This window comes from Salmo salar, chromosome ssa14 (genome assembly GCF_905237065.1).
Source record: "Salmo salar chromosome ssa14, Ssal_v3.1, whole genome shotgun sequence".
In the NCBI taxonomy this organism is placed as follows: domain Eukaryota; kingdom Metazoa; phylum Chordata; class Actinopteri; order Salmoniformes; family Salmonidae; genus Salmo; species Salmo salar.
Genome location: NC_059455.1, coordinates 70,477,503 through 70,501,746, shown reverse-complemented (window position 1 = coordinate 70,501,746; position 24,244 = coordinate 70,477,503). Strand labels below are relative to the sequence as shown.

General features: G+C 43.1%; 1 protein-coding gene across 1 annotated transcript in view; it reads left to right on the top strand.

Moving 5' to 3' along the window:
• kcng2 (potassium voltage-gated channel, subfamily G, member 2) overlaps positions 1–20,734 on the top strand; it is a 32,467-nt gene extending 11,733 nt beyond the window's left edge. The window contains exon 4 of the mRNA XM_014142320.2: positions 19,344–20,734. Within this exon, the coding sequence (XP_013997795.1) occupies positions 19,344–20,165 (822 nt within the window). The 3' untranslated portion in view covers positions 20,166–20,734. The remainder of the gene's footprint in view (positions 1–19,343) is intronic.
• Positions 20,735–24,244: the final 3,510 nt, after the last annotated feature.

Below are 24,244 nucleotides of genomic sequence, written 5' to 3'. Positions count from 1 at the left end.
GTCGAAAGCCTTGGGCAGGTCGATGAATACGGCAGCACGGTAATGTCTCTTATCGATGGCGGTTATGATGTTGTTTAGGACCTTGAGCATGGCTGAGGTGCACCCATGACCAGCTCTGAAACCAGATTGCATAGCGGAGAAGGTACGGTGGGATTCTAAATGGTCGGTAATCTGTTTGTTAACTTGGCTTTCGAATACCTTAGAAAGACAGGGTAGGATAATTATATAGGTCTGTAGCGGTTTGGGTTTAGAGTGTCGCCCCCTTTGAAGAGGGGGATGACCGCGGCAGCTTTCCAATCTTTGGGGATCTCAGACGATACGAAAGAGAGGTTGAACAGGCTAGTAATAGGGGTTGCAACAATTTCAGCAGATAATTTTAGAAAGAGAGGGTCTAGCCCGGCTGATTTGTATGGTCCAGATTTTGCAGCTTTTTCAGAACATCAGCTATCTGGATTTGAGTGAAGGAGAAATGGTGGGGGCATTGGCGGGTTGCTGTGGAGGGTGCCGGGCAGTTGACCGGGGTAGGGGGAGCCAGGTGGAAAGCATGGCCAGCCGTAAAGAAATGCTTATTGAAATTCTCAATTATAGTGGATTTATCGGTGGTAACAGTGTTTCCTAGCCTCAGAGCAGTGGGCAGCTGGGAGGAGGGGCTCTTATTCTCCATGGACTTTAGTGTCCAGAACTTTTTTGAGTTAGTACTACAGGATGCAAATTTCTGTTTGAAAAAGCTAGCCTTAGCTTTTCTAATTGCCTGTGTATATCCTGTGTATATTTGTTCCTAACTTCCCTGAAAAGTTGCATATCACGGGGGCTATTCGATGCTAATGCAGAATGCCACAGGATGTTTTTGTGCTGGTCAAGGGACAGACAGGTCTGGAGTGAACCAAGAACTATATCTATTCCTAGTTCAAATTTTTTTTGTGGGGCATGCTTATTTCAGATGGTGAGGAAGGAACTTTTTAAAGAATAACCAGGCATCATCTATTGACGGGATGAGGTCAATATCATTCCAGGATACCCCGGCCAGGTCGATTAGAAAGGCCTGCTCGCAGAAGTGTTTTAGGGAGCGTTTGACAGTGATGAGGGGTGGTCGTTTGGTCGCAGACCCATTACGGATGCAGGCAATGAGGCAATGATCGCTGAGATCTTGATTGAAAACAGCAGAGGTGTATTTGGAGGGCGAGTTAGTTAGGATGACATCTATGAGGGTGCCCGTGTTTACAGATTTGGGGTTGTACCTGATAGGTTCATTGATAATTTGTGTGAGATTGAGGGCATCAAGCTTAGATTGTAGGATGGCCGGGGTGTTAAGCATGTCACAGTTTAGGTCACCTAGTAGCACGAGCTCAGAAGATAAATGGGGGGCAATCAATTCACATATGGTATCGAGGGCACAGCTGGGGGCAGAGGGAGGTCTATAGCAAGCGGCAACAGTGAGAGACTTGTTTCTGGAAAGGTGAATTTGTATAAGTAGAAGCTTGAATTGTTTGAGTACAGACTTGGATAGTAATACAGAACTCTGCAGGCTATCTTTGCAGTAGATTGCAACACCACCCTCTTTGGCAGTTCTATCTTGGCGGAAAATGTTATAGTTAGCGATGGAGATTTCAGGGTTTTTGGTGGTTTTCCTAAGCCAGGATTCAGACACTTCTAAGACATCCAGGTTGGCAGAGTGTGCTAAAGCAGTGAGTAAAAAAAACAAGGCTTTTACAGTTACAGAAGTCAACAAATGAGAGCACCTGGGGAGTGGGAGTGGAGCTAGGTACTGCAGGACCTGGATTAACCTCCATATCACCAGAGGAGAAGTAGGATAAGGGTACGGCTAAAGGTTATACGAACTGGCCGTCTAGCACGTTCGGAACAGAGAGTAAAAGGAGCAGGTTTCTGGGCACGATAGCATAGATTCAAGGCATAGAGTACAGACAAAGGTAGGGTAGGATGTGAGTACATTGGAGGTAAACCTAGGCATTGAGTAATGATGAGAGAGATATAGTCTCTGGAGACGTTTCAACCAGGTGATGTCATTGCATATGTAGGAGGTGGAACAACATGGTTGGTTAAGGCATATTGAGCTGGGCTAGTGGCTCTACAGTGAAATAAGACAGTAATCACTAACCAGGACAGTAATGGACGAGGCATATTGATATAAGAGAGAGACATGCGTAGCCAAGTGAACATATGGGTCCAGTGTGTGATTGGGCTGACTGGGGATACGGCGATTCAGACAGTTAGCAGGCCAATGCTAACAGTTAGTAGGCCAATGCTAACCGTTAGTAGGCCGGGGCTAAACAAGCTAGCAGTTAGCAGACCGGGGCTGGCAAGCAAGCAGTTGGCAGACCGGGGCTAGCAGTTAGCAGACCGGGGCAAGCAAGCTAGCATGCAAACGATGAGACAGCCTATAGAGAAGAGGTCAGAGACCTGGCAGTGACCTTGTTCCCTCAATGTGAACAAGACAAAGGAGATGATCGTGGACTACAGGAAAAGGAGGGCCGAACACGCCCCCATTTACATTGACGGGGCTGTAGTGGAGCGGGTCGAGAGTTTCAAGTTCCTTGGTGTCCACATCACCAACAAACTATCATGGTCCAAACACACCAACAAAGTCATGAAGAGGGCACGACAACGCCTTTTCCCCATCAGGAGACTGAAAAGATTTGGCATGCATCCCCAGATCCCACACACATCCCTGGGTCGCTCCTCTTTTCAGTTCGCTGCAGCTAGCGACCGGAACGAGCTGCAGAAAAAAACTGTCCAGTTTGAGTGTTATCTCCATCTATTCATTCAAAGACTCAATCATGGACGCTCTTACTGACAGTTGTGGCTTTTTCGCGTGATGTATTGTTCAAATCAAATCAAATTTATTTATATAACCCTTCGTACATCAGCTGATATCTCAAAGTACTGTACAGAAACCCAGCCTAAAACCCCAAACAGCAAGCAATGCATGTGAAAGAAGCACGGTGGCTAGGAAAAACTCCCTAGGAAAAACTCCCTAGAAAGGCCAAAAACCTAGGAAGAAACCTAGAGAGGAACCAGGCTATGAGGGGTGGCCAGTCCTCTTCTGGCTGTGCCGGGTGGATATTATAACAGAACATGGTCAAGATGTTAAAATGTTCATAAATGACCAGCATGGTCAAATAATAATAATCATAGTAGTTGTCGAGGGTGCAACAAGCACGTCCGGTGAACAGGTCAGGGTTCCATAGCCGCAGGCAGAACAGTTGAAACTGGAGCAGCAGCACGGCCAGGTGGACTGGGGACAGCAAGGAGTCATCATGCCAGGTAGTCCTGAGGCATGGTCCTAGGGCTCAGGTCCTCCGAGAGAAAGAAAGAGAGAAAGGGAGAATTAGAGAGCATATTTAAATTCACACAGGACACCGGATAAGACAAGAGAAATACTCCAGATGTAACAGACTGACCCTAGCCCCCCGACACATAAACTACTGCAGCATAAATACTGGAGGCTGAGACAGGAGGGATCAGGAGACACTGTGGCCCCATCCGATGAAACCCCCGGACAGGGCCAAACAGGCAGGATATAACCCCACCCACTTTGCCAAAGCACAGCCCCCACACCACTAGAGGGATGTCTCCAACCACCAACTTACCGTCCTAAGACAAGGCCGAGTATAGCCCACAAAGATCTCCGCCACGGCACAACCCAAGGGGGGGCGCCAACCCAGACAGGAAGACCACGTCAGTGACTCAGCCCACTCAAGTGACGCACCCCTCCCATGGACGGCATGGAAGAACACCAGTACGCCAGTGACTCAGCCCCTGTAATAGGGTTAGAGGCAGAGAATCCCAGTGGAGAGCGGGGAACCGGCAAGGCAGAGACAGCAAGGGCGGTTCGTTGCTCCAGCCTTTCCGTTCACCTTCACACTCCTGGGCCAGACTATACTTAATCATAGGACCTACTGAAGAGATAAGTCTTCAGTAAAGACTTAAAGGTTGAGACTGAGTCTGCGTCTCTCACATGGGTAGGCAGACCATTCCATAAAAATTGAGCTCTATAGGAGAAAGCCCTACCTCCAGCCGTTTGCTTAGAAATTCTAGGGACAATTAGGAGGCCCGCGTCTTGTGACCGTAGCGTACGTGTAGGTATGTACGGCAGGACCAAATCGGAAAGATAGGTAGGAGCAAGCCCATGTAATGCTTTGTAGGTTAGCAGTAAAACCTTGAAATCAGCCCTTGCTCCTCCCTACACTAGCCTCCCTACACAGGAAGCCAGTGTAGGGAGGCTAGCACTGGAGTAATATGATCACATTTTTTGGTTCTAGTCAGGATTCTAGCAGCCGTATTTAGCACTAACTGAAGTTTATTTAGTGCTTTATCCGGGTAGCCAGAAAGTAGAGCATTGCAGTAGTCCGGCCTTTGTGCTGTTGTCTGTGCCCAATAATGTTTGTACCATGTATTGTGCTGCTACCATTTTGTGTTTCTACCATGTTGTTGTTGTGTTGCTACCATGATGTGTTGTCATGTGTTGCTGTCATGCTATGTTGTCTTGGGTCTCTTATGTAGTGTTGTGGTGTCTCGTCGTGATGTATGTTTTTGTTCTATATTTTTTAAAATGTTTAAACCCAGCCCCCGTCCCCGCAGGAGGCCTTTTGGTAGACCGTTATTGTTAATAAGAATTTGTTCTTAACTGACTTGCTTAGTTAAATAAAAATATCCTCAAAGTTCTACAGCTGCACCATCGAGAGCATCCTGACCGGTTGCATCACCGTCTGGTATGGCAACTGCTCAGCATCCGACCGTAAGGCGGTACAGAGGGTAGTGCGTACGGCCCAGTACATCACTGGGGCCAAGTGTCCTGCCATCCAGGACCTATATACTAGGCGGTGTCAGAGGAAGGCCCCCAAAAATTGTCAAAGACTCCACTCACCCAAGTCATAGACTGTTCTCTCTGCTACCGCACGGCAAGCGGTACCGGAGCGCCAAGTCTAGGTCCAAGAGGCTTCTAAACAGATTCTACCCCCAAGCCATAAGACTGCTGAACAATAAATCAAATGGCCACCCAGACTATTTACATTGACAGCCCCCCCCTCCCCCTTTGTTTTTACACTGTTGCTAATCGCTGTTTATTATCTATGCATAGACACTTTACCCCTACCTACATGTACAAATGACCTTGACTAACCTGTACCCCCGCACATTGACTTGGTACCAGTACCCCCCTGTATATAATGTAGCCTCATTCTTCTTATTATTATTTAGTGTTACTTTTTTTCTAAGTTATGTTTTCCTTTAGTTTTTTAGTAAACATTTTCTTAACCAACAATGCAGTTTAGAAAATGTAGTTAAGGGTTGTATTTGGCGCATGTGACAAATAACATTTGATTTGAGAAGCCCTATTGAAGTCACGAGGATGGTGAAGAAGGTGCTGGATTCTTTTTCAGAATTGGCTTCGGGACAAGTCTTTGAATGTCTTGAGTGGCCCAGCCAGAGCCCGGACTTGAACCCAATCGAACATCTCTGGAGAGACCTGAAAATATCTGTGCAGCGACACTCCCCATCCAACCTGACAGAGCTTGAAACTCCCCAAATACAGGTGTGCCAAGCTTGTAGCATCATACTCAAGAAGACTCGAGGCTGTAATTGCTGCTAAAGGTGCTTCAACAAAGTACCGAGTAAAGGGTCTGAATACTTTTATAAATGTGATATTTCCACTTATTTTTTCATTTTTAATACATTGTCATCAAGGCAAAGGGTGGTTACTTTGAATAATTTCAAATATAAAATATATTTTGATTTGTTTAACACTTTTTTTGGTTACTACATGATTCCATATGTGTTATTTCATAGTTTTGATGTCTTTACTATTATTCTGCAATGTGTATATATCAAAAAATGTTTACCTTGCATTATTTAATTTATTGTCCACCTGCACAGTAGATGGCAGAATTCACATAATTATTGCGAATAGGTGCCATTCTTTGCGAAGGATTGGAAAACCTGGTCTTTGTGGTTCTGTTTGAAATTCACTGATAATTATATGTCATTCAAAAATCATGTTAAACACTATTATTGCAATTCCATGCAATTTGTGACTTGTTAAGCACATTTTTACTCCTGAACTTATAGGCTTTCCATAACAAAGGGGTTGAATACTTATTGACTCGAGACATTTCAGCTTATAATTTTTAATTAACTTGTAAAACTGTCTTAAAACATAATTCCACTTTGAAATGATGGGGTATTATGTGTAGGCCAGTGACGAGAGGCCAAGGGGTGTGAATACTTTCTGAAGGCACATTGAGCCAGAGATTGTTCTCTTGGGGGTCGCATAGGGGTTAGAAATTGGCCACTTAATGCTACTGCATCAATTCCACTGACAGCCTGAGAGAAGTAACTATATGAAGTAATTATATCATCATCTTTTTTGGGTGTTTCTGAACTAGTAGTTGTGCCTCTGAGACCTCAGGGTTCCTGCTGGAGTGTCTTTGTGGTGGAATAAACTGACAATCTCCTGAATGACATCAAAAAAGCTTTAAAATGATTAAAGAGAACCTCTGCAGGCTTCTCCCACTATCAAAGAGACCTCCACGTCGGGGTGAAAGAACGATGGAGAGGGGGGTGAGGGGACTGAGGAAGTGCTGTATCTTCAAAGGGGAAATTAATCGGAGTACAAGGAGGGTTAGTGAGCTACAGTAACTATGAGGGTTATCGCGCTACAGTAGCTACCAGGAGGGTTAGAGAGCTGACTACAAGGAGGGTTAGCTAGTTACAGTAGCTACAAGGAGGGATTGCAAGCTACAGTAGCTACAAGGAGGATTAGTGAGCTAGCGACATGGAGGGTTAGCTAGTTACAGTAGCTACAAGCACTAGCGGTTCTGGGGGGGGGGAGCAGTGCCCCTGTGACAACAATTTTGGACCCCCTTGTGGCCCCCCTAAATGTGGAGTATGAAATAATTTTTACATACATTTTTGCAATCGTTCTTTTTTTACATCCCTATTATTAGACAGAAAATGCAAATAAATTGTTGAATGATTATGAACATGGTCTTTTGCCTGCTAATGAGTGAAGAAAACGATATGACAACAATAACGTCTAATGTAACCTGCCCCTCTAACAGTACAACTGGCCCCAGCTTGGCTCCCCCAGTTGAAATGGTCTAGAACCGCCACTGGCTACAAGGAGGGTTACCCTTACAAAACAAATGCAGTCAGAGTGCAGTATAACTGCAGTATGCTGTAATTACTGCTATCTTTTTTTGTAAGGGTAACACGCTACAGTAGCTACAAGGATGGTTAGAGAGCTAACTACAAGGAGGGTTAGCTAGTTCAAATCAAATCCAATTTTATCCAATGTCATTGCGGGTGTAGCGAAATGCTTGTGCTTCTAGCAGACAGTGCAGCAATATCCAACAAGTAATATCTAACAAGTAATATCTAACAAATTACACAGCATATACCCAATACACACAAATCTAAGTAGGAATGAATTAAGACTACATACATATATGGACGAGCGATGTCAGAGCGGAATGGACTATGATACAGTATATACATATGAGATGAGCAATGCAAGATATGTAAACATTATTAAGTAACTAAGATACTATAGAATACAGTATATACATATGAGATGAGTAATGCCAGATATGTAAACATTATTAAAGTGACTAGTGTTCCATTCCTTAAAGTGGCCAGTGATTTCTAGTCTATGCCTACAGGCAGCAGCCTCTAATGTGCTAGTGATGACTGTTTAACAGTCTGGCCTTGAGATAGATGCTGTTTTTTAATCTCTCGGTCCCAGCTTTGATGCACCTGTACTGACCTCGCCTTCTGGATGATAGCGGGGTGAACAGGCAGTGGCTCGGGTGGTTGATGTTCTTGAGGATCTTTTTGACCTTCCTGTGACATCGGGTGCTGTAGGTGTCCTGGAGGGTGGGTAGTTTGCCTCCGGTAATGCGTTGGGCAGACCGCACCACACTCTGGAGAGCCTTGCGGTTGCGGGCGTTGCCGTTGCCATACCAGGCGGTGATACAGCCCGACAGGATGCTTTGAATTGTGCATCTGTAAAAGTTTGAGGGTTTTAGTTGACAAGCCAAATTTCTTTAGCCTCCTGAGGTTGATGAGGCTCTGTTGCACCTTCTCCACCACACTGTCTGTGTGGGTGGTCCATTTCAGTTTGTCAGTGATGTCTATGCCCAGGAACTTGAAGCTTTCCACCTTCTCCACTGCAGTCTCGTCAATGTAGATAGGAGGGTGCACCCTCTGCTGTTTCCTGAAGTCCACAATCATCTCCTTTGTTTTGTTGAGTGAGAGGTTGTTTTCCAGGCACCACACTCCCAGAGCCCTCACCTCCTCCCTGTAGGCTGTCTCATCATCGTTGGTAATCAAGCCTACTACTGTTGTGTCGTTTGCAAACTTGATGATTGCGTTGGAGGCGTGCTTGGCCACGCTGTCGTGGGTGAACGGGGAGTACAGGAAGGGGCTGAGCATGTACCCTTGTAGGGCCCCAGTGTTGAGGATCAGCGGAGTGACGGTGATGTTTCCCACCACCTGGGGGCGACCCGTCGGGAAGTCCAGGACCCAGTTGCACAGGGCGGGGTTCAGACCCAGGGCCTCGAGCTTAATGATGAGCTTGGAGGGTACTATGGTGTTGAATGCTGAGCTATAGTCGATAAACAGTATTCTTACATAGGTATTCCTCTTGTCCAGATGGGATAGGGCAGAGTGATGGCAATTGCATCGTCTGTGGATCTATTGTGGCGGTAAGCAAATTGAAGTGGGTCTAGGGTGTCAGATAGGGTGGAGGTGATCTGATCCTTGACTAGTTTCTCAAAGCACTTCATGATGACAGAGGTGAGTGCTACGGGGCGATAGTCATTTAGTTCAGTTACCTTTGCATTCTTGGGTACAGGAACAATGGTGACCATCTTGAAGCATGTGGGGACAACAGACTGGGATAGGGAGCGATTGAATATGTCTGTGAACACACCAGCCAGCTGGTCTGCAGGACGCGGCTAGGGATGCCGTCTGGGCTGGCAGCCTTGCGAGGGTTAACACGTTTAAATGTTTTACTCACGTCGGCCACGGAGAAGGAGAGCCCACAGTCCTTGGTAGCGGGCTGCGTTGGTGGCACTGTGTTATCCTCAAAGCGTGCGAAGAATGTGTTTAGCCAATCCGGATGAAAGACATCGGTCTCTGTGGGGAAGGTTTTGAGGGAAACGTTTACATACAGTAGTATGATTTGATATGTTTTCTTATTTTTCTTACAATTTATATCCTGTTTTAGCATATAAAAAATGCTTGGAAAGATCAGAGGTTGGACCTAAGCAAGTGTTTAAATACTTCCCTACACATATACATCCATGATTGTCTGTAGTCCCTAGTTACAGTAGCTATATGGATGGTTAGAGAGCCTGCTACATGGAGGGTTAGCTACAGTACAAAGAGGGATAGCGTTAGCGAGCTAACTACCCAAACCAAGACCTTCCCTTGTTTTCTGTGTGTTCCCATCTCGATGTTTGGACTCTTACAAAAAAAGATTGCCATTTTGTAATTGCTGTAAAAGTGCAGTAACTGCAGTCGACTGGTATTTTGGACGCAGCAATTGCAGAATAACTGCAGTGTACGGCAGTTGAACTGCAGTTATACTGCACTCTAACTTCAGTTACACTTCAAAAATGACTGCAGTAAAAGAAAACGGTGCAGTTATACTGCACTCTGACTGCGATCTTTTTTCGTAACGGGGGGGGTGAAGGAGAGTTGTGTAGTCCCATGCTGTAGGTGTGTAGGTTATGCTGTGGGCTGTATTTTCATGTGTTATTGTTAAGCAGAACAATATTGTGACTAAACACTTTAGTGAAATCCAGATCAACTATCTTCATTAGCCAGAGCTAATAACCTTTTTTGAATGGAGTCCACCCACCATCCTCTTCCATTTAGCTAATATCCATTAACAGCAGGCTTCTGATGGCACAGATCTTCCCACTATGGCTGCAAATGAAACGAATTAAATTAAATCCCCAGAACACTTTCTTTATTGAGATGTAGATTCAGAATCAGTTTATCATGATGTGATGTTTCAGCAATAAGCTAAACTCATGAACAACTAGACCAGCAGGATAAAAATCTACTACAGTTGAAGTTGGAAGTTCACATACACTAAGGTTTGAGTCATTAAAACTTGTTTTTCAACCACTCCACAAATTTCTTGTTTTAACAGACTATCGTTTTGGCAAGTCGGTTAGGACATCTACTTTGTGCATAACACAAGTAATTTTTCCAACAATTGTTTACAGACAGATTATTTCACTCATAATTCACTGTATCACAATTCCAGTGGGTCAGAAGTTTACATAAACTAAGTTGACTGTGCCTTTAAACAGCTTGGAAAATTCCAGAAAAGTGTGCCATGGCTTTAGAAGCTTCTGATAGGTTAATTGACATCATTTGAGTCAATTGGAGGTGTATCTGTGGATGTATTTTAAGGCCTACCTTCAAACTCAGTGCCTCTTTACTTGACATCATGGGAAAATCAAAAGAAATCAGCCAAGACCTCAGAAAGAAATTGGAGACCTCCACAAGTCTGGTTCATCCTTGGGAGAAATTTCCAAACGCCTGAAGGTACCACGTTCATCTGTACAAACAATAGTGCGCAAGTATAAAAACCATAGGACAAAGCAGCCGTCAACCCGCTCAGGAAGGAGACACGTTCTGTCTCCTAGAGATGAACGTACTTTGGTGCTAAAAGTGCAAATCAATCCCAGAACAGCAAAGGACCTTGTGAAGGTGCTGGAGAAACAGGTACAAAAGTATCTATATCCACAGTAAAACGAGTCCTATATCGACATAACCTGAAAGGCCACTCAGCAAGGAAGAAGCCACAGCTCCAAAACCGCCATTTAAAAAAAGCCAGACTACGGTTTGCAACTGCACATGGGGACAAAGATCATACTTTTTGGAGAAATGTTCTCTGGTCTGATGAAACAAAAATAGAACTGTTTGGCCATAATGACCATTGTTATGTTTGGAGGAAAAAGGGGGAGGCTTGCAAGCTGAAGAACATCATCCCAACCGTGAGGCACGGGGGTGGCAGCATCATGTTGTGGGGGTGCTTTGCTGCAGGAGGGACTGGTGCACTTCACAAAATAGATGGCATCATGAGAAGGAAAATTAAGTGGATATATTGAAGCAACATCTCAAGACATCAATCAGGAAGTTAAAGCTTGGTTGCAAATGGGTCTTCCAAATGGATAATGACCCCAAGCATACTTCCAAAGTTGTGGCAAAATGGCTTAAGGACAACAAAGTCAAGGTATTGGAGTGGCCATCACAAAGCCCTGACCTCAATCGTATAGACAATTTGTGGGCAGAACTGAAAAAGTGTGTGCGGCAAGGAGGCCTATAAACCTGATTCAGTTACACCAGCGCTGTCAGGAGGAATGGGCCAAAATTCACCCAACTTATTGTGGGAAGCTTGTGGAAGGCTACCCGAAACGTTTATCCCTAGTTAAAAAATGTAAAGGCAATGCTACCAAATACTAATTGAGTGTATATAAACTTCTGACCCACTGGGAATGTGATGAAATAAATAAAAGCTGAAATAAATCATTCTCTCTACTATTATTCTGACATTTCACATTCTTAAAATAAAGTGGTGATCCTAACTGACCTAAGACAGGGGATTTTTACGAGGATTAAATGTCAGGAATTGTGAAAAACTGAGTTGAAATATATTTGGCTAAGGTGTATGTAAACTTCTGACTTCAACTGTACATTTGTAGTCTTACACTAAGAGCTGGCATCCTCAACCATGTTAAATGTTACATTCTGTTCAGGAATTTAGCTTGTTCCTCCGTCCAGAGGACAGGCTTGTCTCACCTGCTCAGAGATGTTCCGACAACCCTTGTCTTCCTGACTCCAGTTAGGCTCTAACTTTCACATCCCTTTGCCTCTGTGCAGGTGTGGATCCATTGAAACAGAAACAATGTTGTGGTTTGTGTAAAAGCGTCAGAGGACAAATCCAAGGTGATGATGGTGATTTTAAAGCACTTAGCTTGACCGTTCTAATACTGCTCTGAGAGTGATTCGGGGCCACATAACAGCTGCATGCATACACACACACACACACAGTTTTATGGGTCTGCTTATTGTCTCTATCTGGATGAATAGAGGATTTAAAAACGGTGTGTGTCCTCTATGTAATGTGTCCCCAGAGTTATCTCCTCAGAGAGTAGAATTGGGATGTCAATTTCATCAATGTCAAAATGGCTTATTTCTCCCCCTGTAATGTCTGTGGAAATGTAGGACTTGTTATATCCATTTTCATCTCTCTGATAAATAACTGGGGAGATCTCTGGCTGATTTAATGGAGAGCTGAGCTTTCAGGTTACCATCTTTACAGGTGAAAAAGAACAAGGGGAAATTACTTTAAATCTTTAAATTGTTCTGCCTTGAATTGTTGCTTTTCTGTTCGTAAATGGAATACTAATAACTCATATTCTTTACTCTGAATCCTCCTCATGAGACTTTGGGATACTTTAGTCTTGAATTAATACAATTATTGCTTGTTCCCTCCCTCTGTCTCCTCTCTTGCATACAGTATACAGTGCCGTGAAGAAAAATTATTTTCCCCCTTTCAGATTTTATATTTATGCATATTTTTGATACTGAATGTTATCGGATCTTCAACCAAAACCTAATATTAGATAAAAGGAACCTGCGTGAACAAATGACACAACAATTACATACTTATTTAATTAAAAAAGTTATGCAACACTAATGCCCCTGTGTGAAAAAGTAATTGCCCCCTTACACTCAACTGGTTGTGCCACCTTTTAGCTGCAATGACTCCAACCAAACGCTCCCTGTAGTTGTTGATCAGTCTCTCACTTCACTGTGAAGGAATTTTGGCCCACTCTTCCATGCAGAACTGCTTTAACTCAGCGACATTTGTTGGTTTTCAAACATGAACTGCTCGTTTCAAGTCCTTCTACATCTCAATTGGGATTAGGTCTGGACTTTGACTAGGCAATTCCAAAACTTCAAATGTATTGCTTTTTAGCCATTTTCATGTAAACTTGATTGTATGTTTTGGATCATTGTCTTGCTGCATGATCCAGCTGCACTTCAGCTTCAGCTCAGACGGATGGCCTGACATTCTCCTGTAGAATTCTCTGATACGAAATTGATTGAATACATTTTCTTTCTCACCCATCTACACACAATACCCCATAATGACAAAGTGAAAACATGTTTTACTTTTTTTTTGCAAATGTATTGAAAATGAAATACCGACATATTTAAATTAAGTATTCACACCCCCGAGCTAATACTTTGTAGAAATCCTTTTGGCAGCAATTACAGCTGAGTCTTTCTTGGTAAGTCTCTAAGAGTTTTCCACACCTGGATTGTGCAACATTTGCCCATTTTATTCTTTAAAAATTATTCAAACTCTGTCCAATTGGTTGTTGATCGTTGCTAGACAACCATTTTCAGGTCTTGCCATAGATTTTCAAGTAGATTTAAGTCAAAACTGTAACTCTGCCAACATTCACTGTCTTCTTGGTAAGCAACTCCAGTGTAGATTTGGCCTTGTGTTTTAGGTTATTGTCTTGCTGAAAGGGGAATTAATCTCCCAGTGTCTGGTGGAGGGCAGACTGAACCAGGTTCTCCTCTAGGATTTTGTCTGTGCTGAGCTCCATTCCCTTTCTTTGTTATCCTAAAAAACTCCCCAGTCTTTAACGATTTACAAGCATAACCAAAACATGATGCCATCACCACTATGCTTGAAAATATGGATAGTGGTGCTCAGTAATGTGTTGTGTTGTATTTGCCCCAAACATAACACTTTGTATTCAGGACAAAAAGTTATTTGCTTTGCCATATTTTTTGCAGTATTACTTTAGTGCCTTTTTGCAAACAGGATGCATGTTTTGGAATAGTTTTATTCTATTCAGGTTTCCTTCTATTCACTCTGTCATTTAGCTTAGTATTGTGGAGTAACTACAATGTTGTTGATCCATCCTCAGTTTTCCACAGCCATTAAACTATGTAACTGTTTTAAAGTCACCGTTGGCCTCATGGTGAAATCCCTGAGATGTTTCCTTCCTCTCAGGCAACTGAGTTAGGAAGGATGCCTGTATCTTTGTAGTGACTGGGTGTATGGTTACACCATCCAAATATTATTTTGTTTGTTTACCTTATCAATAGGTGCCCTTCTTTGTGAGGCATTGCAAAACCTCCCTGGTCTTTGTGGTTGAGTCATTATTTACCTTACAGATAATTGTATGTGTGGGGTACAGAGACAAAGTAGTCATTCAAAAATCATGTTAAACCCTATTATTGCACACAGAGTGAGTCCATGCAAGTTATGTGACTTGTTAAGCACATTTTTAATCGTGAAGTTAATTATGCTTGCTATAACAAATGAGTTGAATTCTTACTGATTCAAGACAGTTCAGCTTTTCATTTATTAATTTGTAAAAATGACGACAACAAAAAACATGGAGTATTGTGTGTAGGCCAGTGACAAAATATCAATTTAATCCATTTTCAATTCAGGCTGTAACACAACAAAATGTGGGAAAGTCTAGGGATGTGAATACTTTCTGAAGGCTCTGTATATGACCAGGTGTGTCAGCCCACAGTCTACATGTACTACCAAGTGTCAGCCCACAGTCTACATGTACTACCAAGTGTCAGCCTACATGTACTACCAAGTGTCAGCCTACAGTCTACATGTACTACCAAGTGTCAGCCTACATGTACTACCAAGTGTCAGCCTACAGTCTACATGTACTACCAAGTGTCAGCCTACAGTCTACATGTACTACCAAGTGTCAGCCTACAGTCTACATGTACTACCAAGTATCGGCCTACAGTCTACATGTACTACCAAGTGTCAGTCCACAGTCTACATGTACTACCAAGTGTCAGTCCACAGTCTACATGTACTACCAAGTGTCAGCCTACAGTCTACATGTACTACCAAGTGTCAGCCTACCTTCTACATGTACTACCAAGTGTCAGCCTACCTTCTACATGTACTACCAAGTGTCAGCCCACAGTCTACATGTACTACCAAGTGTCGGCCTACAGTCTACGTGTACTACCAAGTGTCGGCCTACAGTCTACATGTACTACCAAGTATCAGCCTACAGTCTACATGTACTACCAAGTGTCAGCCTACAGTCTACATGTACTACCAAGTGTCAGCCTACAGTCTACGTGTACTACCAAGTGTCAGCCTACAGTCTACGTGTACTACCAAGTGTCGGCCTACAGTCTACGTGTACTACCAAGTGTCGGCCTACTGTCTACGTGTACTACCAACTGTCGGCCTACAGTCTACATGTACTACCAAGTGTCGGCCTACAGTCTACATGTACTACCAACTGTCAGTCCACAGTCTACATGTACTACCAAGTGTCAGCCTACAGTCTACATGTACTACCAAGTGTCAGCCTACAGTCTGAAATTGAGCGAACAGTGTAACATTTTTGCAATAAGGGAAATGACAGAGCGATTTCCACTAGATACCACTGCCACATTCAAAACAGCTTTCCCATTTTGAAATGTCAACATATTTTAAACAAGGTTTCTCTGTTGCACTTGTACCTTTAAAACAACGTCAGATCTTCAATATTATATCCAGTATCAGAAAAAATAACAATAGGCTGGGCAGCACCACCTAGTGGAGAATTGATCTATCTACATCTACTTTGGTCTCCCATCCAGGGTTTTAACCAAGCCCAGCCCTGCTTAGATATGATTTTGTCACTGACTGTGCTATCATGAGAATAACTAATGAGATCCCCACTTAAAACTAAATAGATTCACTGTTGCTATCCAAGTCATTCCAAAGGGTAGGTTTAACAGAGCAAATGAATTGTAACCATACTTAATACATCATATATCATCAATTATAACATTTTGAAGGAGTTTGTCTACAAATTAATAATTAATATGTTGGAGTCACATCTACATCTTAACCAAAAATAGTTAAAGAATAGGACTAAATCAAATTAAACATTATTGAAAGTGTATTTAAAGTTTGGTTTGATTTAGTCCTATTCTTTAACTTAGATTTTTTGTTTAAATGGAGACGTGAATCACTTTTGAAAAACAATATATAGCCGATTAACTTGTCGTCAAGTTAACAAAAGATATGTTGGATTCATGTCTGCAACTCAACCAAAAATGAAAATTAAAGAATGGGATTAAGCCAGTGGTACAGATGGAACTATCCAAGCAGTAGATACATTTCCTTTAAATGTTGATATTTGCATTGTCAACCAAACACAATTCAATATTACTTTTATAACACAGTAAATAGCCTAAAGGTAATCAACTTACATACGAATGTAACACTCAACCTTAAAATGAGTAACGCATCCATGGCCACATTGAGGTTACTGTAACTTTAAATTCCTTCTTATGTAATCCTATAAAGGTGCATCTTCAAGGTAGCATGCATAGGTCGTCTTAGGTCTGTGGAGATCTTCACAATTGCTTTTATAATCTGCGCAAAATCTCGAATGGCATTAATCACTTGCACCATATTCTTTTTAATGTAATCTCAAATGCAATCCAGGTCATTTGGTTCTGCTATTAAATGAAGCAAAGTGTTAACACATTCATCTGTTGTTTAAATAAACAAAATATCTGACATTGCATTCCCATTTAAACTTTGCTGTGCTTTTAAATGGTTGAAAGCATATGTGATAACACATTGGAAATTCAACTAACTTTTAGCTTACTTTTTTGAGTGGGTGAATATAGGCTGTAGTCATTGATCGTCTCCACCAAATATTACCCAATTATCCGTTGGATTGATGTGGTGTACCCAGAGGGATTCCACTCAGTCTAACATTAAAACAAACAGGAAAAGGTTGAGCTGATTGGAAAAGGTCAATTAATTGGAATTACATGTGACAATGACTTGACATTTTAGGATCCTAGATACAGTATATATACACAACATAAATACATTCCTAAACATGAGTGATTACTACTCCTTCACATAGAGAATGTACCACAGCTCTTATTTAAAACAGAAGGTGGAGAATCTAGACCAAATAAATGTGTGTTCTCAGATGGGGAAGTCTTGAAATTCAAAAATGGCTGCCATGTTCATAGCTGCTATATTAACACTCGTCTCCTCACCCCACTTTAAACCTGCAACATTTTCTCTCCGCCAACAAGAGGGGTGTGAACAGATTGTTTCATGAACAGTGCTTGTGCCCATAGAAATAGACGTGGCGCACGCAGGGGGGCCTGAGTGGAAAAAGTTTGGTTAACACGCTACATGGCTGCTGCACGCCTGTTTGGAGCTCTGATATGGTCAGAGTAGCATGTTTGCTGAATCGGATAATTGTGTGTTTTTAATTTGATCCACTGTAGCCGTGTCTGTGTATCACAGAGCACTGTAGGGCATGGGGAAGGGGGACAGGGGTCTGCGGTGAGGTAGCCTACTCAACTAGAAAGATTCCCAGCAAAGGACAACGTTACTACAACAACAACAGGCCAAATTGTAAATATGTTTTACACGTGTGCACACGCACACTTCCCACTGGGCAAAAACTGGTTGAATCAACATTGTTTCCATGTCATTTTAACAAACAAAAAACAACGATGTGATGACGTTGAATCAACGTGGAAAACTGATTGGATTTACCAAAGTCATCAACTCAAGGGAATTTTTTTATTTATTTTTACCCAACTTTTAACCTAAATCCAATGTCATGGTGGCATCTTTTGTTAACGTCATGTTGAATTCACGTTAGTTGATAACTCAACCAGACGTCTGTGCCAGTGGGTTTATTGTTGTGCTCTGTGAATAACCAAGCATAGTGACGTGGTTGCATGTTGTCTGAATTAGTAAACATGGAAGAACGGTTTATGTTCCTCTGGTTGATATATTTGTGAATGTTTATTTCTGTTCTGCCTTCTAAGCCTTTCAGATACACAGCTTTGCTTTGATTAAATGATATTTACTAGAATACTGAGAATCTAAATTGTCCCCCAGCTCTGTTCTTACGCTCCCTCACTATGCCATGTATGTTTCCAAGGATACACTGGATTGGTTTTTAAGCACCTCTTGCATCTTATTCACAAGTGATGATTCTCTAACAGGTTAGAGCTCAACAGCTGCTCAAAGACACATGTTCCCTAATAACATTTAAGGAGTAATTGGGTAGAATGTATAATGAAACGGAAGGAAACTAGAGGGAAGTCACAAAAAGTTGGCAAAAGTAATTAAGACATTATTTTATGCTCACTTGTTCTTAAACATGTTGATGAAGCGTAGCTAGGGTTCCCAGAGTGAGAGTGCAATGAAAGGAGAGACCAACAGCTTGGGTTATTTATTTATACAAATAAATAATAATAGATGGCTTTACGCCCCCTTTCTCACAGTTCTCCTTCTGGGCCTGTTTTCATAATCACATGTAATTACAGTTATATAATATTTATGGACCAATTTAGAGCAGATGGAAAATGTATTACGCTACAGGAAGTAAGGATATTTCAGCATGTCAGAAGTAAATGAAAGTCTAATATATTTATAATGTATATTTATATGTATAATATATTTATAATCATAGTTGGCTTTAGCTTTGTCCCTGCTGATCCCAGGAAGGAAATAATTTTCACTTAATGGAGAGAGAGAGATTACTGGTGTGGATGGACACCAGTAATTTATATCTTGGGTACAAAGATTCTGTACGTATGACCAGATATTGCTACCAGGGTGGTTTGTCTAAAAGAGTTGTACATTGTACTGTATAGCCCAACTGACTTGTCAATTAAAGGAAGGGAATAATGTTTCCTCAGTCAGTGTTCAACCTCAATGAATCGTCAAAGCCTCTCCTCTTACCTTTATAAATCATGTAAAGTACTGCCGACAGACTGCCTGTCTATTTTATAATACAAAGGAAGACAAATTGACATCTCCCTCTGGCTGTTTGATCAAAGACTCTGATCTCTTTTCCTGTTGATCCCAATCAACTAACAGGGACATTCAGATTGTTTTGTGTGCTGCTCTGTACAAAACCCTCTCCAGCTCTCCCTCTCCAGCCCCCCCACGCTGGTGTAGAGGAGTCTGGCACCCTCCCTCTCCTCTTCTCCCCAGCACCCCCACGCTGGTGTAGAGGAGGTGGCTCTTGAACTGGTCCTTTGAGCCAGATAGGAACAACTGACTTGTGTGATTTAGGAGACAGTTGTCCATAGTGTTTTATAATAGTGAATGTGTTGTCCTTTCCTAACAATGTCTTGCATTATAATTGTTGCTCACCTTAACACTTTTACCCCATAACTTTTTCAACAACACTTTTTTCTTCTCTCTCCTCCACTGTGTTTTTCTTAACACGGTTTCCTCTGTCTTCCAGGGTGAGTGTTCTCAGAGGTGCTACAATATCTTTGTCCTGGAGACGGTGTGTGTGGCCTGGTTCTCTCTGGAGTTCCTGCTGCGCTTCATCCAGACGCCGAGCAAGTGTGTGTTCCTGAAGACGCCCCTCAACATCATCGACGTGGTGGCCATCCTGCCCTACTACATTACCTTGATCGTAGACTCTCTGTCTGAGGGAGGGGAGAAGCCCAGCGGCGGGAACAACTACCTGGAGAAGGTGGGCCTGGTGCTGCGGATACTCCGGGCCCTGAGGATCTTCTACGTGATGCGTCTGGCGCGCCACTCCCTGGGGCTGCAGACCTTAGGCCTGACGGTTCGACGCTGCACCCGCGAGTTCGGTCTGCTCCTCCTTTTCCTGTGTGTTGCCATGGCACTTTTCTCCCCTCTGGTGTTCCTGGCGGAGAGCGAGATGGGCGCCAAGTATGACTTCACCAGCATCCCTGGCACCTACTGGTGGGCGGTGATCTCCATGACAACGGTGGGGTACGGGGACATGGTGCCGCGGAGCATCCCGGGTCAGGTGGTGGCGCTCAGCAGCATCCTCAGTGGGATCCTCCTGATGGCGTTCCCCGTCACCTCCATCTTCCACACGTTCTCTCGGGCCTACCTGGAGCTGAAGGAGGAGCAGAACAGAACGCTGAGACAGAAACCAGACTTCCAGGACTCCACCAAGTCTCAGAACAGCGAGGACTCGGCCGAGACCGACAGTTATCATGGCATCACTGAGGCCGCCGCCTCAGCATTACGCAAGAAGTCCATCGCCATTGCGTCACAGAGGAGGGCCATGCAGACTCAAGACTGAGTGTGTGTGTGTGCAATGTGAGAGCCTGAGGTTGTGCAGTGCTCTGTGAGAAACGACTACTAAAGCTAGAGGACTCTAAACAGGGATTGGATGTTTTTCTCGAGCTTAAGAAGAAAAGGAGCTCCGGCGTTTGTGATCCTCATAGCTCTGTCCATCAGACGTCAATAGAGTTTCTAAGATTTTATAAGACAGCTGCAAAAGTATTTTTGCTGACATTATTGGTGAAGAGCTGACCAGAAGATAAAAAGACAAGTTCTCTGTGGTCAAAGGACATTTCACCCAGGAGTATAGAAGCCCTACAACACAGGAGAATAGCCCTGCAACACAGCATGGGGAGAAAGCTTCTCTCTCACAAATATTCAGTATGGTAAAGATATTATTTTAGTGGAAAAACACCTTTGATTAAAATATTATAATGTTGGTATATATTTAGGATAAGAAAGATTGCAATAAGATAAGTGCAATAAGAAAGATTGACGATTAACACATTTTACAGATTTCTGAATGCTTAGTTTGCTTCTATCTAGACTCGGGATCTGCATATTTTAATAAATGTAAGGAAACTATGACCTCGGCTGATGTAATGTTTCTACACAACTTTATTGAATGAATTTCAACCCATGATTCTGTTAGGTTTCCCCCCAGTTGCACATCTCTGACTAATAAATGGTTCTGCTTTCAGGCATGGTTACATGACACGCAAGAGTCATTGGAAGTAGGCATCTTCTGCATAGGGCAGTTTTGTTAGCTATCTAGCATGCACCAAACCCCCGTGTGTGTGTGTAAGCGGAACTTGGGAAGTGTAGCGGAAGTGGTTTCATTGGATGGAGGCACCCATTTACTGTACGAAACTGCTACGGTAAATGTATATTTTTGCTCGCTGGTGAAAGATAAGGGCCATATGTTTTGAAAGCTGTGTCGCAAGCGATGATTATTGACGTTTCTAAACGTTAAAACACAGCGTCGGAATTGTAGTTCACATGAGCCAGTCGTGGGCAAAGCTAATGGCTGGAAACTGTAGGGAGAAGGCAGAATGCCTTCAAGAGTTTAAGAGCTAGGCGTTACCATCCCGTGTTGGTGGGCAAACGTTAAATCAAAACACAACGCTCAAATAGCCAATGGATCTAGGGATGTAACCACTTCCCTATGTCTCTCAAATCTCAGTTTTGGAAGATACTGACTTTATGAAAAATGATGCTCTCTATGCACTCTATAAACTCAGCAAAAAAAGAAACGTCCCTTTTTCAGGACCCTGTCTTTCAAAGATAATTCGTAAAAATCCAAATACACAGATCTTCATTGTAAAAGGTTTAAACACTGTTTCCCATGCTTGTTCAATGAACCATAAACAATTAATGAACATGCACCTGTGGAACGGTCGTTAAGACACTAACAGCTTACAGACGGTAGGCAATTAAGGTCACAGTTATGAAAACTTACCACACTAAAGAGGCCTTTCTACTGACTCTGAAAAACACCAAAAGAATGATGCCCAGAGTCCCTGCTCATCTGCAAGGAGGCATGAGGATTGCAGATGTGGCCAGGGCAAAAAATTGCAATGTCTGTACTGTGAGACGCCTAAGACAGCGCTACAGGGAGCCAGGACGGATAGCTGATCGTCTTCGCAGTGGCAGACCACTTGTAGCAACACCTGCACAGGATCGGTACATCCGAACATCACACTTGCGGGACAGGTACAGGATGGCAACAACAACTGCCCGAGTTACACCAGGAACCCACAATCCCTACATCAGTGCTCAGACTTTCCGCAATAGGCTGAGAGAGGCTGGACTGAGGGCTTGTAGGCCTGTTGTAAGGCAGATCCTCACCAGACATCACCGGCAACAACGTCGCCTATGGGTACAAACCCACCGTTGCTGGACCTGACAGGACTGGCAAAAAGTGCTCTTCACTAACAAGTCGCGGTTTTGTCTCACATGGGGTGATGGTCGGATTCGTGTTTATTGTCGAAGGAATGAGCGATACACCAAGGCCTGTACTCTGGAGAGGGATCGATTTGGAGGTGGAAGGTCCATCATGGTCTGGGGCGGTGTGTCACAGCATCATCGGACTGAGCTTGTTGTCATTGCAGGCAATCTCAACGCTGTGCGTTACAGGGAAGACATCCTCCTCCCTCATGTGGTACCCTTCCTGCAGGCACATCCTGACATGACTCTCCAGCATGACAATGCCATCACCCATACTGCTCGTTCTGTGCGTGATTTCCTGCAAGACAGGAATGTCAGTGTTCTGCCATGGCCAGCGCAGAGCCCGGATCTCAATCCCATTGAGCATGTCTGGGACCTGTTGGATAGGAGGGTGAGGGCTAGGGCCATTCCCCTCAGAAATGTCCGGGAACTTGCAGGTGCCTTGGTGGAAGAGTGGGGTAACATCTCACAGCAAGAACTGGCAAATCTGGTGCAGTCCATGAGGAGGAGATGCACTGCAGTACTTAATGCAGCTGGTGGCCACACCAGATACTGACTTACTTTTGATTTTGACCCCCCCCCCCTTTGTTCAGGGACACATTATTCCATTTATATTAGTCACGTCTGTGGAACTTGTTCAGTTTATGTCTCAGTTGTTGAATCTTGTTATGTTCATACAAATATTTACACGTTAAGTTTGCTGAAAATAAATGCAGTTGACAGTGAGAGGACGTTTCTTTCTTTGCTGAGTTTAGTACATTTTTTCACTAGAATCAATGTCTGACTAATAATGATGCAACAGGCCGTTTTCAACCAGCGAAGTTAGTGGAGTTCAGCTGCCCTTCAGTATGTTGGCTAAGGTTGGAAAACAAAAGGTGCATTGTGATTCGAACTGGCAAACTTGTGTTTAATGCCCTCCAACCTGCCTCCCTTCGAGACATTCCATTATTTGACTCTCACCTGCAAACTCCACAAACTGACCTGTCACTAAGCTTTGCCCACAACTTTCATCCAACCAATCAATTCGTCCCCGACTACCTCCGGAAGTGGTCAGGAAGATGATCAGTTATAATCGTCTACACCCATCTAAAAATGTGGGCAAAATCTGAATGTGGACAGGCTCAGGACAATGGACGCATATGTTCGCAACAAGTAAACAGGGCTCAGTTAAGAAACACAGACCTCAAGAATTAAAAAGCAATACATTCTCACTGGGCACAAGCTGGTTGAATCAACATTGTTTCAACATAATTTTGACAACGTATTGTGATGTGGAATCTTTATTTAACTAGGCTAGTCAGTTAAGAACAAATTATTATTTACAATGACGGCCTAGGAACAGTGGGCTAACTGCCTTGTTTAGGGGCAGAACGACAGATTTGTACCTTGTCAGCTCTGGGATTCGATCTAGCAACCTTTCAGTTACTGGCCCAACATGGAAAATACAAAACTGTTGTTTTGAGGGTGACATTTCAACCACAGGATTATTTCATGGAAACCAAATTTCAGACAAATCTTGAATTTGTACTTTTGAAACAATGCCACATTTTCAAAGTTAGTGCATTCGGAAAGTATCAGACCCCTTTTTCCACATTAGGCATATTCAAAAATGTATTAAATAGTTTGTTTTGCTCATCAATTTACACACAATACCCAATAATGACAAAGCAAAAACAGGTTTAGACATTTTTGCAAGTTTTATTAAAAATAAAAAACGAATCACATTTACATAAGTATTCAGACCCTTTACTCAGTACTTTGTTGAAGCACTTTTGGCAGCAATTACAGCCTTGAGTCTTCTTGGGTATGACGCTACAAGCTTGGCATACCAGTATTTGGGGAGTTTCTCCCATTCCTCTCTGCAGATCCTCTCAAGCTCTGTCAGGTTGGATGGGGAGCGTCACTGCACAGCTTTTTCAGGTCTCTCAGAGATGTTTGATTGGGTTCAAGTCCGGGCTCTGGCTGGGCCACTCAAGGACATTCAGAGACTTGTCCAGAAGTCACTCTTGCGTTGTGTTGGTTGTGTGCTTAGGGTTGTTGTCCTGTTGGAAGGTGAACCTTCACCCCAGTCTGAGGTCCTGAGCAGGTATTCATCAAGGATCTCTCTGTACTTTGCTCCATTCATCTTTCCCTCGATCCTGACTAGTCTCC